This window comes from Oncorhynchus clarkii, chromosome 5 (assembly GCF_045791955.1).
Source record: "Oncorhynchus clarkii lewisi isolate Uvic-CL-2024 chromosome 5, UVic_Ocla_1.0, whole genome shotgun sequence".
Classification (NCBI taxonomy): Eukaryota; Metazoa; Chordata; class Actinopteri; order Salmoniformes; family Salmonidae; genus Oncorhynchus; species Oncorhynchus clarkii.
The window spans coordinates 42,373,607-42,389,404 of NC_092151.1; the positions used below are offsets into that span (position 1 = coordinate 42,373,607).

Consider the following 15,798-nt stretch of genomic DNA (forward strand, 5'->3'; position numbering starts at 1 on the left):
TATCAGATTGCCATCTTCAATGACCCCGTAGTATCTCCTTTCAGTCACTCGTTGGTGACACAAATCAAAAAGGCCTATTATTGGTCAAACTGTAGGCCTATATTGCACAATGTTTACAAAGTGATTTGATTGACAAAAATGATATCATTTACAAATGCTTGATGCATCATTAGTAACGGCCTAGTCTATGAAGGATGTACTGACTGAGACTGTATACTTTCATTTCAATTACTCCCCGAGAAGTGTTAACTTGTATGATTAGGCCTAGGCTATTTTGTGTGGCAGATGAGTAGCCTTCTTAGTGAGGAGTTGACACCACTGTCCTTGGGAGTTTTTTTTTTAAACAATGTAATTATGTCAGACTCGGAGTTCCTAATTAGATTGACAATCCCTCCTATTCATTTAGGATCACTTCAAGACAGAGGCCTGCAGATGTATTGCAAAGCATTTACTGGGATCTACACATCAGTGGCATATGGACCTTTGGCGTACACTTTTGAGGTATTGACCTGACACCCTTTGAATGAACATTAGATTCACTAGTACAATGAAGTCTCAATCCATTCCTAAAATGTGATAATGTTTGAAATGTTTTTCTGATCGAATATATACGGAACAAAAATATAAACGCAACATGTAAAGTGTTGGTCCCTTGTTTCATGAGCTTAAATAAAAGATCCCAGAAATGTTCCATATATATTAAAAGCTTATTTCTCTCAAATTTTGTGAACAAATTTGTTTACATCCCTGTTAGTGAGCATTTCTCCTTTGCCGAGATAATCCATCCACCTGACAGGTGTGGCATATCAAGAAGCTGGATAAACAGCACATTCATTACACAGGTTCACCTTGTGCTGGGGACAATGAAAGATCACTGCAAGGTGTGCAGTTTTGTTACACAATGCCACAGAGGGAGAGTGCAATTAGCATGCCTGACTGAATTTCCACCAGAGCTGTTGCCAGATAATTTAATGTTAATTTCTCTACCATAAGCCGCCTCGTTTGAGAAAATTTGGCATTATATCCAACCGGCCTCATAACCGTAGACCACGTGCAACCACGCCAGCCCACATCGGGTTTTCTTCACCTGCGCGATCATCTGAGACCAGCCACCTGGACAGATGATGAAACTGTGGGTTTGCATAACTGAATAATTTCTGCACAAACAGTTACATTTTTTTTTTTTTACCTTTATTTAACTTGGCAAGTCAGTTAAGAACAAATTCTTATTTACAATAACAGCATTCCCTGGCCAAACCCGGACAACACTGGGCCAATTGTGCACCGCTCTATGGGACTCCCAATCACAGCCGGATGTGATGCAGCCTGGAAACCGTCTCAGGGAAGCTTATCTGCATGCTTGTTGTCCTCACCAGGGTCTTGATCTGACTACAGTTCAGCATCGTAACCAACTTCAGTGGGCAAACGCTCACCTTTGATGGCCACTGGCACGCTGGAGAAGTGTGTTCTTCACGGATTAATCCCAGTTTCAACTGTACTGGGCAGATGGTAGACAGTGTGTCTGCCGTTGTGTTGGCGAGCGGTTTGCTGTTGTCAACATTGTGAACAGAGTGCCCGATGGTGGCGGTGGGGTTATGGTATGGGCAGGCATAAGCTATGGACAACAAACACAATTTCATTTTATCAGTGGCAATTTGTATGGACAGAGATCCTGAGGCCCATTGTCGTGCCATTCATCAGCCGCGATTACCTCATGTTTCAGCATGATAATGCACGGTCCCATGTCGCAAGGATCTGTATACAATTCCTGGAAGCTAAAAATGTCCCAGTTCTTCCATGGCCTGCATACTCACCAGACATGTCACCCATTGAGGATGTTTGGGATGGTCTGGATCGACATGTACGACAGAGTGTTCCAGTTCCCACCAATATCCAGCAACTTTGCACAGCCATTGAAGAGGAGTGGGACAACATTCCACAGGCCACAATCAATAGCCTGATCAAATGGTGGTCACACCAGATACTGACTGGTTTTCTGATCCCCGGTTTTCTGATACTTAAAATAATATATATTATTTTTTACCCCTTTTTCTCAATTTCATGATATCCAATTGGTAGTTACAGTCTTGTCCCATCGCTGCAACTCCCATACGGGGACTCGGGAGAGGCGAAGGGCGAGAGCTATGTGTCCTCCGAAACACGACTCTGCCAAGCCACACTGCTTCTTGACACACTGCTCGCTTAACACGGAAGCCATCCGCCCCTACGTGTCAGAGGAAACACCGTCCAGCTGGCGACCGAAGTCAGCGTGCATGCGCAAGGGCCTAATGAATTTATTTCAATTGACAGATTTTCCTTAAATTACTTAACTCAGTAAACTCTTTGAAATTGTTGCATGTTGCGTTTATATTTTTGTTCAGTGTATATTCTTTCATCATCGAGCCATTGCAAGTTTGTCTAATTATTTATTAGTGATATGAATCATTCATTATACTTCTACATCATGTAGGCAGCGTGTTGTAATAGTTGTAATATAATTCCCTTTATTCAGTTAAATGTATTCCTTTTGAATTGCACATTTTAATAAAAGGGTCGGTGATGCACATGGTTTTTATTATCTAGTATTTCACTTTGGAAAGAAAACAAACTGGATGAAAGCTGAAGAAAACAAAGAAAAAGCACCTCTCGGCAAGCAGTCACAGGACTTTGAAGTTATCTAACATGTCCTTGGAGAGACTGACTTTGATGTTTCGAAAAATTAGGCTCAAACAAACTGCAAATTCCCCTGGAAATAATTGTCAAACTGGATTCTTGAGCACCTAGACTACCCCGAGGGTAGCTCAGGCATCAGCCCTCCTACCTATTTATTTGGTGTTAAAATGTTTTTCTTTAATACTAACTCTAATGCACCTCTAGAGTACAGGTCCCAAGGGGGTAGTTGTTCAATGCAAATGCAAACAAACATCTTGAAGTTCTGACAGTCTGAAAGTCTTTAGTTTTGTTTTCAGCATTTGTTGCTTATTATTCAAACCTTAGAATTGTTCAATTGCTTGAACGCGTTCCACGGGACTTTCTCTGTCTGAGATTGCGTTTTCGGGTCTGCTGTTTTACCAGCAATAACAGCTCTTACTGAAAGAAATTGGGTTAGCCCTCATTTTGAACACATCCCCTTTCCCTTCCCCTTTATGCAGTCTAATAAACAGGCCATAGGCCAGGTTGCTTTACCTCCACAACCCTCTAATTAAACTAACTAGCTACTGTGACAAATGGCTGCAGGTCTAGGCCTATGATTAGGACAGTTATTCATTACACTTCACAGCACAATAAATATCTCAACCCCAAAAATCACTCTGTATACCCCCCCCCGCGCCTCTTTAACTGGGCTTTATTTACATATAGTGATTAATGCCCTGGTCTTTCTTCACTGTGGTGATGTCGGGGGTGGCGGGGGAGAATTTAGCTCATATTTTATTAAACCAATCTGCGCCTGAATTGACTCAAACTTGGCAGGTCCTTAATTCATTATTCACTGTTCCCCTGTGACATAGCCACTGCAGCAGCACTACACATGTAGATGGCACTCCGATAAGTGCGGCGGTTCTGCCTTTGAAATCCCTCAATATGACTTTGTGCCAGCCGAGCTACGAGATGTGCAGAGGCAATGTTTAACTCCCTGCAGGCAAGAAAAGTTTATTTTCCATTTCCACTGTGTTTGTGTTTGTGTGTGTGTGTGTGCTCAAATCTTGCATGAAATTCAATTTTCTTCTGCAAACTATTCAATATATAATGTTTTCCCTCTCCATTGTTGGCAATATAGGGTCCTCATCTTTCAGCTTAATGAGAAAAATCTTTGTGCAGAATTACAGGTTAGTGATGTATTTAATCAAAGCACTAGTGAGGAAATAATAAAAGACATCTAGCTTGCTCCTCATCATTTTGTAGACTTTTGGCAAACAATACATTGTATAGCTGTCTAAGTGGATCACATTGGCTGTACAGTGGAAGGACCATATTTGATGTCATCTGATAAGAAAGTGAGACATCAATTCTCTATTATTTAACAGCTTTGGCTAATGACTCATAATAGCATCCATCTTCAGCACGTACAAGGGCAGACATGGATTTCATGCACTTTTGTTGATGCCTCGGGTAAGAATTTGTCAGTGAAGCCTATTAGCTGCATTGCATTGGATTGCGTTGCGTGGGCCAACTTTGACCCTGGCATCGCTTTGAAGTGTCTCGAAACAGACATCGTGTTCATCCATTTGAACCCATCACTCCTGCTTCTCAGCCACTGTAACGCTACACTCTGACATCTGTCTTTAGACTCACACCGACAAAGCAGAGCCGAATTGATGTGAGAGGGGAGCTGCTTTTGTGAATCACCCTTATCTGTTCTGCAGCACTGACAAAATGTGTTACCTTTACCGTTTCCCAGTCCAACCTGGCTCTGTATTTGTATGTATTCCGAGCCAGTCTTCCTCTCTTTCCCTTTTGTTCCTTCCTCCCAGGCGGACCTCGGATCTTCTTCTCTGTTCTGTAATCCCTGCTCTGTCATCAGGATTACAGCTCACTGCTGTACAGGATTAATGACTGACAACTCTACACTCCTCACACAGAGCCAAGGAAGGGAGATGGGGAAAGGCCTCTGGATGTGTGGGTGAGAAACAACTGTGTTGCTCTGGGTGGGATCATGTAATATCATCTGGGAGAAGCACTATACATTTGGGGTGTGTATGTTGGAGGGGTTGTGTGTGTGTGTGGGAGGGGGATTGTGCGTGTTTGTGTGTTCATATTTTTTTTTAGGACTGTGATACTTGCACAGCAAAAGCACTTCCACTTATATACCTCATTGGAGCACAACAGGATACAGGGTTCAGTTGGTGAGCCTCGGGCCTCTACTGAACTGAATTAGGCTGTGTGATGCAATGTCCCAGAATATGTGTGTGTGTGTGTGTGTGTGTGTGCGTGCGAGAGAGAGAGACTTTGACACTCTGTGTGTGTGTGAGGATCCATGTCCAGGTGCTCGCCAGCAAGAACTTGGCAGTGCTTTCTCTCCAAATGTTCAACCAAGTGTCCTATCTATCAACACACGAGGGCATGTTGCTTGAAACCTGTTCAGAGTGGCAGCCTGAAACAGTTAGGCTGTTTGGTTGTGTCTGTGAATCCTTGAAAAATCAATTCTGTCTCTGCAACATCTGCCACACTGCATCTGTTCCCAAACGAAACACTCCGTTCTCCTTCCTGTCTTGTCTGTATTGGGAAACTGCAAGAAAAAATAAGGCTAGGTAGCCGAGTGGTTAGAGCATTGGGCCAGTAATTGAAAGGTTGCTGGATCAAATCCCTGAGCTGACAAGGTACAAATCTGTCATTCTGCCTCTGAGCAAAGCAGTTAAACCACTGTTTCCTGGGTGCCGAAGATGTGGATGTTGATTAAGGCAGCCCCCCCCCACCTCTTTGATTCAGAGGGGTTGGGTTAAATGCGGAAGACACATTTCAGTTGAAGGCATTCAGTTGGACAACTGACTATGTATCCCCCTTTCCCAATCAATTGCATACGATTTTGAAGAAAACAAAGTGACTGTTGTTGTCAAACGTTTGTGCAGACTTTTGACACAATATGCACTGCTCAAAAAAATAAAGGGAACACTTAAACAACACAATGTAACTCCAAGTCAATCACACTTCTGTGAAATCAAACTGTCCACTTACGAAGCAACACTGATTGACAATAAATGTCACATGCTGTTGTGCAAATGGAATAGACAACAGGTGGAAATTATAGGCAATTAGCAAGACACCCCCAATAAAGGAGTGGTTCTGCAGGTGGGGACCACGGACCACTTCTCAGTTCCTATGCTTCCTGGCTGATGTTTTGGTCACTTTTGAATGCTGGCGGTGCTTTCACTCTAGTGGTAGCATGAGACGGAGTCTACAACCCACACAAGTGGCTCAGGTAGTGCAGCTCATCCAGGATGGCACATCAATGCGAGCTGTGGCAAGAAGGTTTGCTGTGTCTGTCAGCATAGTGTCCAGAGCATGGAGGCGCTACCAGGAGACAGGCCAGTACATCAGGAGACGTGGAGGATGCCGTAGGAGGGCAACAACCCAGCCGCAGGACCGCTACCTCCGCCTTTGTGCAAGGAGCAGCACTGCCAGAGCCCTGCAAAATGACCCCCAGCAGGCCACAAATGTGCATGTGTCTGCTCAAATGGTCAGAAACAGACTCCATGAGGGTGGTATGAGGGCCCGACGTCCACAGGTGGGGGTTGTGCTTACAGCCCAACACCGTGCAGGACGTTTGGCATTTGCCAGAGAACACCAAGATTGGCAAATTCGCCACTGGCGCCCTGTGCTCTTCACAGATGAAAGCAGGTTCACACTGAGCACGTGACAGACGTGACAGAGTCTGGAGACACCATGGAGAGCGTTCTGCTGCCTGCAACATCCTCCAGCATGACCGGTTTGGCGGTGGGTCAGTCATGGTGTGGGATGGCATTTCTTTGGGGGGCCGCACAGCCCTCCATGTGCTTGCCAGAGGTAGCCTGACTGCCATTAGGTACCGAGATGAGATCCTCAGACCCCTTGTGAGACCATATGCTGGTGCGGTAGGCCCTGGGTTCCTCCTAATGCAAGACAATGCTAGACCTCATGTGGCTGGATTGTGTCAGCAGTTCCTGCAAGAGGAAGGTATTGATGCTATGGACTGGCCCGCCCGTTCCTCAGACCTGAATCCAATTGAGCACATCTGGGACATCATGTCTCGCTCCATCCACCAACGCCATGTTGCACCACAGACTGTCCAGGAGTTGGCGGATGCTTTAGTCCAGGTCTGGGAGGAGATCCCTCAGGAGACCATCCGCCACATCATCAGGAGCATGCCCAGGCGTTGTAGGGAGGCCACACACACTACTGAGCCTCATTTTGACTTGTTTTAAGGACATTACATCAAAGTTGGATCAGCCTGTAGTGTGGTTTTCCACTTTAATTTGGAGTGTGACTCCAAATCCAGACCTCCATGGGTTGATACATTTGATTTCCATTGATCATTTTTGTGTGATTTTGTTGTCAGCACATTCAACTATGTAATGAAAAAAGTTTTAAATAAGAATATTTCATACATTCAGATCTAGGATGTGTTATTTTAGTGTTCCTTTATTTTTTTGAGCAGTATATATACAGTGGGGTAAAAAAAGTATTTAGTCAGACACCAATTGTTCAAGTTCTCCCACTTAAAAAGATGGGAGAGGCCTGTAATTTTCATCATAGGTACACTTCAACTATGACAGACAAAATGAGAAAAGAAAATCCAGAAAATCACATTGTAGGATTTTTAATGAATTTATTTGCAAATTATGGTGGAAAATAAGTATTTGGTCACCTACAAACAAGCAAGATTTCTGGCTCTCACAGACCTGTAAACTTCTTCTTTAAGAGGCTCCTCTGTCCTCCACTCGTTACCTGTATTAATGGCACCTGTTTGAACTTGTTATCAGTATAAAAGACACCTGTCCACAACCTCAAACAGTCACACTCCAAACTCCACTATGGCCAAGACCAAAGAGCTGTCAAGGGACACCAGAAACAAAATTGTAGACCTGCACCAGGCTGGGAAGACTGAATCTGCAATAGGTAAGCAGCTTGGTTTGAAGAAATCAACTGTGGGAGCAATTATTAGGAAATGGAAGACATACAAGACCACTGATAATCTCCCTCGATCTGGGGCTCCACGCAAGATCTCACCCCGTGGGGTCAAAATTATCACAAGCAAAAATCCCAGAACCACATGGGTGGACCTAGTGAATGACCTGCCTTGAGCTGGGACCAAAGTAACAAAGCCTACCATCAGTAACACACTACGCCGCCAGGGACTCAAATCCTGCAGTGCCAGACGTGTCCCCCTGCTTAAGCTAGTACATGTCCAGGCCCGTCTGAAGTTTGCTAGAGAGCATTTGGATGATCCAGAAGAAGATTGGGATAATGTCATAAGGTCAGATGAAACCAAAATATAACTTTTTGGTAAAAACTCAACTTGTTGTTTTTGGAGGACAAAGAATGATGAGTTGCATCCAAAGAACACCATACCTACTGTGAAGCATGGGGGTGGAAACATCATGCTTTGGGGCTGTTTTTCTGCAAAGGGACCAGGACGACTGATCCGTGTAAAGGAAAGAATGAATGGGGCCATGTATCGTGAGATTTTGAGTGAAAACCTCCTTCCATCAGCAAGGGCATTGAAGATGAAATGTGGCTGGGTCTTTCAGTATGACAATGATCCCAAACACACCGCCCGGGCAACGAAGGAGTGGCTTCGTAAGAAGCATTTCAAGGTCCTGGAGTGGCCTAGCCAGTCTCCAGATCTCAACCCCATAGAAAATCTTTGGAGGGAGTTGAAAGTCCGTGTTGCCCAGCAACAGCCCCAAAACATCACTGCTCTAGAGGAGATCTGCATGGAGGAATGGGCCAAAATACCAGCAACAGTGTGTGAAAACCTTGTGAAGACTTACAGAAAACATTTGACCTCTGTCATTGCCAACAAAGGGTATATAACAAAGTATTGAGATAAACTTTTGTTACTGACCAAATACTTATTTTCCACCCTAATTTGCAAATAAATTCATAAAAAATCCTACAATGTGATTTTCTGGATTTTCTTTTATCATTTTGTCTGTCATAGTTGAAGTGTACCTATGATGAAAATTACAGGCCTCTCTCATCTTTTTAAGTGGGATAACTTGCACAATTGGTGGCTGACTAAATACTTTTTTGCCCCACTGTATATACAATATATATATTTATTGTATATGTCACGATGAGAAGATCATCACTAACGAGGAATCTTCTGTGTTTTTGGTCGTTTGCAGTCGTCAAGCAGCTGTGGCTTAATTTTGTGATACGAGCCCCGGAGCGTACAGGACAAGTGGGTCTGCAAAGCCATCTGGGGGACCATGATGCACTGCTTCTGCATCTTCTTGTGTTGGGTTGCATAATGTTTCGGGTCCTGCATCGCTTGAGGTCAACAGGCGTTTCATCCCAATAGATGTATTGGCATGCAGAACAGTTGTTCGTTGAAACACCATTGTGTCACAACCACAGTCTTACTAAAGTTCAAGTGATTATTCACTCATAATATATGCCACCCAGCGCATACTTTTCCATTGCGACTTGCAATAAAGTAAGTACTAGTGCTATAGGTGCTATATACTTGTGTTCATCCTGTTAAAAGTCAATGAGAGCATAAAGGACATAAAGCAAACAAATTGTGGTAAAATAGTTTATAGACCAGTAATCCGTATCTGAAATATAGCAATTCAAGCAGTAGATCACTCTGTTTTATGTACACTTTAATCTTTTTTTTTACCCTCACTTTTTCTTGTGGTGCATTTCTCAGCCTGACCTTGTGTGTGTAGTTTTTGAATGATCAATTCTATTAAAAGTTTTAAATAAGGGTCATCATAATAATTGATTGGCTGAAACATCTCTGGATATAAAAGCTGGTGTTCTGACCCTCATTTGTCCATTAGTGATGAGGATGGATCCTTCCTCTCTTCTCTCTGTACACTCTTTCTTTTCCTCTCGTTTTGACTCCCTAGCCTTTTATACTTAGTCACTTCCCTATCCTTTATTTTCTCCTTATCTTTTTCCTTTTCATCTTCTACACTTTCATTTCTATAATTGCCTCTACCAGGTAGGTCAAGTTTTTCAGAAGACTTCAGCACATTTTACAGTGCATCCCTCCCCGCACGAACAACTGATCTCAGGTGCTGAAGAGGCATTTCGGCGCTTACGACAACACATGCATGTTCCACTCTCCACTCTATACAGTTCAAACACGTCAGGATCCAAACAGATTCCATTCATCACCACACTAGGGGTCTTCCAGGTCCTTTAACTGCCGTCATACCTCTTTAATATCTCTTTTATACCTCACTTTTTTTCATTTTTTTTTCATTTTCCCTCTTGTTTGCTGCATCTTCTAACACTTGTTTTGAGCGTCCGTTTTTATCTTTCTCTCTCCTTCCATATCTGGGCCCCACACTCCACACACTACCACTCAGTCCTCTGCAGTCTTTAGAAGGAGTGTCCTAATTCATGGTGTCCTTCCCTACTCTTCCCCTTTTTAAAATTCACAAGAACCAAAAGCACTTCTTCCGGCTCTTCTTGCCGCTGTGAGGGGGGCGTGCCGGTGTCACCGGCAGGGGTGAGTCCTGGCGGTGTGGCGTGGTGGGCTGGGGGGTCACAGCAGCTAGGGGGGAGCCCTCTGGAGGGTCTCCTACCCGCCACGTGCGGGTTACTGCCCCCTCCTGCAGCCGGAAGTCATGCTCCACACTGCAGGGAAGAGACAGAATGATTAAGTCACAAATACCCGCCTCTCACTATCATGTCAACCTGAACTGTACCATACTGGCTTGGATATTTTCTTTTCACATTGGGTGTGTTCATAAATTCACTCTTGCAATCTACTCCGATATTACTGAGCTCTGGTTTGAGAGTCCCAGAGCTCAGAATAATTGATGCATGTACAAACAACCTACACCTGGTTGTTATGACAGGTTTCAGTAAACATAAAAAAACTCAATTCAATTCTTGCCAGTAAAACAGTTAAAGTCACTGGCCCTCTAGATAACATGAAAACAGTCGAACCAGCTCTGCTAAGGTAAGTCAAATGTTCAGAGTAAAGTCTTCTCTCATTTACTGTATGTCTGGATGTAGCTACCAAGCTAGCCAGCTTTAGCCAGTTAGCGTCGGTGCTTGACTGCCATTGTGAGATCAGAATGCTAGGATCAACCCTACTCTTCACCCAGAGCGTCCAGTGTGTGGTCTGACCGCTCTGAGAGTGAAAAGCTCTGAATTTATGAACAGACAATCTGACAATGCTCTGAATCTATGAACAGTCCAGAGCGCACTCTGGAGGCAATATACGAACACATCCATTGTCCTTTCCTGCTTGGTTCCAACAACTATGGTGGATGAGTAAGTAAGTCAGCACAGTACAGCCTGGCTCGGCTTGGTTCAGCTTGGCTCCATAGTGTGAATAAACCAAAAGAGGGGTAGAAAAATCAAGAGAAAATGGAAGAAAAATAAAAGGCAGCTAAGATGCTGATTCGGTGGTGACTGTATAGCTTTAGGGCCTAGTATGTAGGAGTAGAGTCAGGTTTAAACGCTGATGCACCCCCTCCACAGTCTATAAGCTATTCAGGTGAGGTATTAATAAATAAACACATCATAGATAAAGAAAAGCCTATAAGGATCATATTTACCTGCAGCTACACGTTCAGTGAACTGAATTGTGCCTCCCCCTGCAAGTATATTTAATATTTTTTTACTTTGCTGCTTGCTGTTCTTTCTGATTATGCAGTGAGAGTCCTAGTTAGGTGGAGTTTCTCATCACAGCATCACTCCTCCCTCTTTCAGTGGGAGGAGAGAGAGAGAGAGAGAGAGAGCGAATGAGTGGGATTGAGAGATGCAGAGGGCGAGACACAACAGCAGGACCCTGAGCTTCAACAGCAGAACAATGAGATGTATCAGGAGCTTCATATTCTTCTCAATTCATACTAGACAACCGGCTTAGCCTCCACACACACACACACACACACACACACACACACACATATAGTCGCTCGCTCACCAGCCACTTCAGTTATTCAAACGCACAAGAACACTCAGGAATTTAGGCACTCAGACAGACACAGGCAGGTAGAGTAATGGACAAAAGGCAGGCAACAGTACAGACAGAGTATCTCAAAGAGGATTTCATCCATCCCCACTGTGTAATACTGTAGAAGAAGGTATACTACTGTACAGAAGGTGGGGAAAAGTCACTTCAAAACCAAACCTCTTTTCGCTCTAGAATGTAAAGAGTCTATCCATGGAAGCATAGGGGACTGCTGTGTGACTGACTGCTAAAAGCTTCAGATAAAAACACAGACCAACTCCAGCAGCGCTTAAATAGTGGCGAGACAGCCTCAAACACTAGCTGAGTAGCCTGCCCCATCCCAACACACACACACACACACACACACACACACACACAAACATGCCCCTCTGTACGCGCCACCACTATCCCAAGACAGCACCCCACCAGAGTTCCCCAGTGAGATGTCCTATGTTCCTGCTGTGTAAATGAAAAGCCCCAGTCTGTGGCCCCAGCGTGATCAATGCTCGACAGGCACTGGAGGGAGCTGTCCGCCCTCAACCTTAATTATCTCAGCTAGCATCGAGCATCAAGAAGCCTACTTAGTGACTACTGTGCTGTGGCACCAAACACAACACAACACACACACACACACACACACACACACACACACACACACACCGTGCATGCAAGCACACACACACACACACTCCTACCCCTTTGCTGTGCTACTGATGTGCTCTCCTAAAATATGTTTTAACCCTCAAGCTACAGACTGGGGTCAATATGAGACAAGAGGCATAATTTTGATCTTAGCCCAAATGTGGTTTATTCAATTCTTAATTTTTTTTCATGACTGTCAATCAACTTGTTCTTAACAAATCTAAATTATTGTTTTGTGTGGACTTAGTTTAGTGAGTCCTTTTGGGTCATTTTGACCGCAGAAAAAACACCTATTTCGGCCTATAGTAACTTGATAGATTCCAAAAAATATGATAGTAATTTATGTTTTTTTATGGAAACATAATTACAAGTTATCCATATACAGCCAGAAGGTGGAGGGGGACCAGTATCAGTGATTGTGATCAGATAGACAGCTCATCTGCAGAGATACAGTGCCTTGCAAAAGTATTCATCCCCCTTGGCATTTTGCCTATTGCATTACAACCTGTAATTTAAATGGGTTTTTATTTGGATTTCATGTAATGGGCATACACAAAATAGTCCAAACTGGTGAGGTGAAATGAAAAAAAAGTACTTGTTTCAAAAAATTCAAAAAAATGTAAAAAGGAAAAATGGTGCATGCAAATGTATTCACCCCCTTTGCATATGTATTCACCTCCTTTGCATATGTATTCACCCCCTTTGCATATGTATTCACCCCCTTTGCATATGTATTCACCCCCTTTGCATATGTATTCACTCCCTTTGCATATGTATTCACCCCCTTTGCATATGTATTACCTTTGCATATGTACCCCCTTTGCATATGTATTCACCCCCTTTGCATATGTATTCACCTCCCTTTGCATATGTATTCACCCCCTTTGCATATGTATTCACTCCCTTTGCATATGTATTCACTCCCTTTGCATATGTATTCACCCCCTTTGCATATGTATTCACTCCCTTTGCATATGTATTCACCTCCTTTGCATATGTATTCACCCCCTTTGCATATGTATTCACTCCCTTTGCATATGTATTCACTCCCTTTGCATATGTATTCACCCCCTTTGCATATGTATTCACTCTATTTGCATATGTATTCACCCCCTTTGCTATGAAGCCCCTACATAAGATCTGGTGCAACCATAATCATAATAGTCACATAATTAGTTACATTGCACACAGGTGGACTTTATTTAAGTGTCACATGATCTATCACATGATCTCAGTATACATACACCTGTTCTGAAAGGCCCCAGAGTCTGCAACACAACTAAGCAAGGGGCACCACCAAGCAAGCAGCACCATGAAGACCAAGGAGATCTCCAAACAGGTCAGGGACAAAGTTGTGGAGAAGTACACATCAGGGTTGGATTATTAAAAAAAATCTGAAACTTTGAACATCCCACAGTGCACCATTAAATCCATTATTAAAAAATGGAAAGAATATGGCACAAAAACAAACCTGCAAAGAGGGTGTCACCCACCAAAACCCACGGACCAGGCAAGGAGGGCATCAATCAGAGAGGCAAAAAAGAGACCAAAGATGACCCTGAAGGTCCATAGGACCACTTTAAGCCGTACACTCCACAGAACTGGGCTTTATGTAAGAGTTTGTCCGAAAAAATACATTGCTTAAGAAAAAAATTAGCTAACACGTTTGGTGTTTGCCAAAAGGCATGTGGGAGACTCCTCAAACATATGGAAGAAGGTACTCTGGTCAGATGAGACTAAAATTTAGCTTTTTGGCCATCAAGGGAAATGTTATGTCTGGCGCAAACCCAACACCTCTCATCACCCTGAGAAGATCATCCCCACAGTGAAGCATGGTGGTGGCAGCATCATGCTGTGGGGATGTTTTTCATCAGCAGGGACTGGGAAACTGGTCAGAATTGAAGGAATGATGGATATGGCTACATACAGGGAAATTCTTGAGGGAAACCTGTTTCAGTCTTCAAGAGATTTGAGACTGGGAAGGAGGTTCACCTTCCAGCAGGACAATGACCCTAAGCATACTGTTAAAGCAATACTCGAGGTGTTTAAAGGGAAACATTGAAATGTCTTGGAATGGTCTAGTTTAAGCCCAGACCTCAATCCAATTGAGATTCTGGTATGACTTAAAGACTGCTGTACACCAGCAGAACCCATCCAACTTGAAGGAGCTGGAGCAGTTTTGCCTTGAAGAATGGGCAAAAATCCCACTGGCTAGATGTGCCAAGCTTATAGAGACAGATCCCAAGAGACGTGCAGCTGTAATTGGGGGGGGTGAATAGCTATTAAAGTTTTCATTTTTTTGGTCTAATTTCTTGTTTGTTTCACAATAAAACATATTTTGCATCTCCAAAGTGGTAGGCATGTTGTGTAAATCAAATGATACAACAAATCAATTTTAATTCCAGGTTGTAAGGTAACAAAATAGAAAAAAATGCCAAGGGGGTGAATACTTTCGCAAGCCACTGTATATAGCGCCCCATGTACTCACCTAAGATTGTACTTTGCTATACCACGTACAGTATCTTATGACTTTGTAAAAAAAAAACTAAATTACCTTATTTCTGTGCACATAAAAATCTACTGATGGTATATAAAGTCTGCCAATTGTAATAAATAATTGATTGACCTGCAATACACTCCGAATCAACACATATTCTCTGAAAAGTATTTCTAAGGCAAATCCAGGTTTCTCTGGTCATAATATTAAAGGGCGACTGCACTTCCTGATTTGGTCTTGTTTTTCATCAATGCTCAGTGGCCATGACTGAAGGCAAACAAGAGTGGTCTTGAATGCCGGTCTTGACTCAGCTCAGCTGTGCTACAACACAATATTCTATAACTGGCTAGTTTTGTCTCATCTCTCCTTATGTCTGCTGTTAGATCTTTCCCGGGGGACAAATCCCAGAACTACTAATATCTCTACAACAGGTGTAGGCTACATGTGGACATTGCACAAATATCGCCTAGCTTGAGTGTAGATACATTTAACAACGACAATCAATGAGTGTGTTGAGATTACAATGACACAAATGTTATGCTGTAAATATCATATTGATGTGCTTATACAGCCTAGACGTAGCTAATAAATAATAATACGTTGTGTGTAGAAGTTTGTAGAGTACAACTTCAGGTGTCTAACCAGAACTAGAATGGCATTATATTTGTCCATTTGGACAAATCTAAGGATTTGTCTGTCTAACCACACTGACATGCACAGCTCTTTGGGTGAGGCTCTGTCTCCAGTGGGTGAGGAAGTCCCTTCCATTTATGTAATGTATTACAGGTTATGGACACGTGCAGTCAGGTGGCAGGAGGATTGGAGTGCATGACATTCCATCCTGGATATGACAGCCTTTTCCCATAGAGATAGATAGAGGACTCATCTTTGTACCTGTGCCATTAAAGTGCCTGTGATAGCATGGGCAGAACCATTGAGGCTATCTCCAATAAGACCAATAAGAAGTAATCCGTTTTCTTCTTCACGATTGGCTGATCCCTCCTGATGACCCAGTGGGACATGACTCTAACCGGGTCACCAG

The 15,798-nt window shown here is 43.2% G+C and overlaps 1 protein-coding gene across 1 annotated transcript in view; it reads right to left on the reverse strand.

The window, feature by feature from the left end:
- Positions 1–9,263: 9,263 nt before the first annotated feature.
- The window catches only part of LOC139409692 (proline-rich protein 36), a 50,833-nt gene continuing 44,298 nt past the window's right edge, over positions 9,264–15,798 (reverse strand). The window contains exon 5 of the mRNA XM_071155098.1: positions 9,264–10,290. Coding sequence (XP_071011199.1) covers positions 10,089–10,290 — 202 coding nt within the window. The 3' untranslated portion in view covers positions 9,264–10,088. The remainder of the gene's footprint in view (positions 10,291–15,798) is intronic.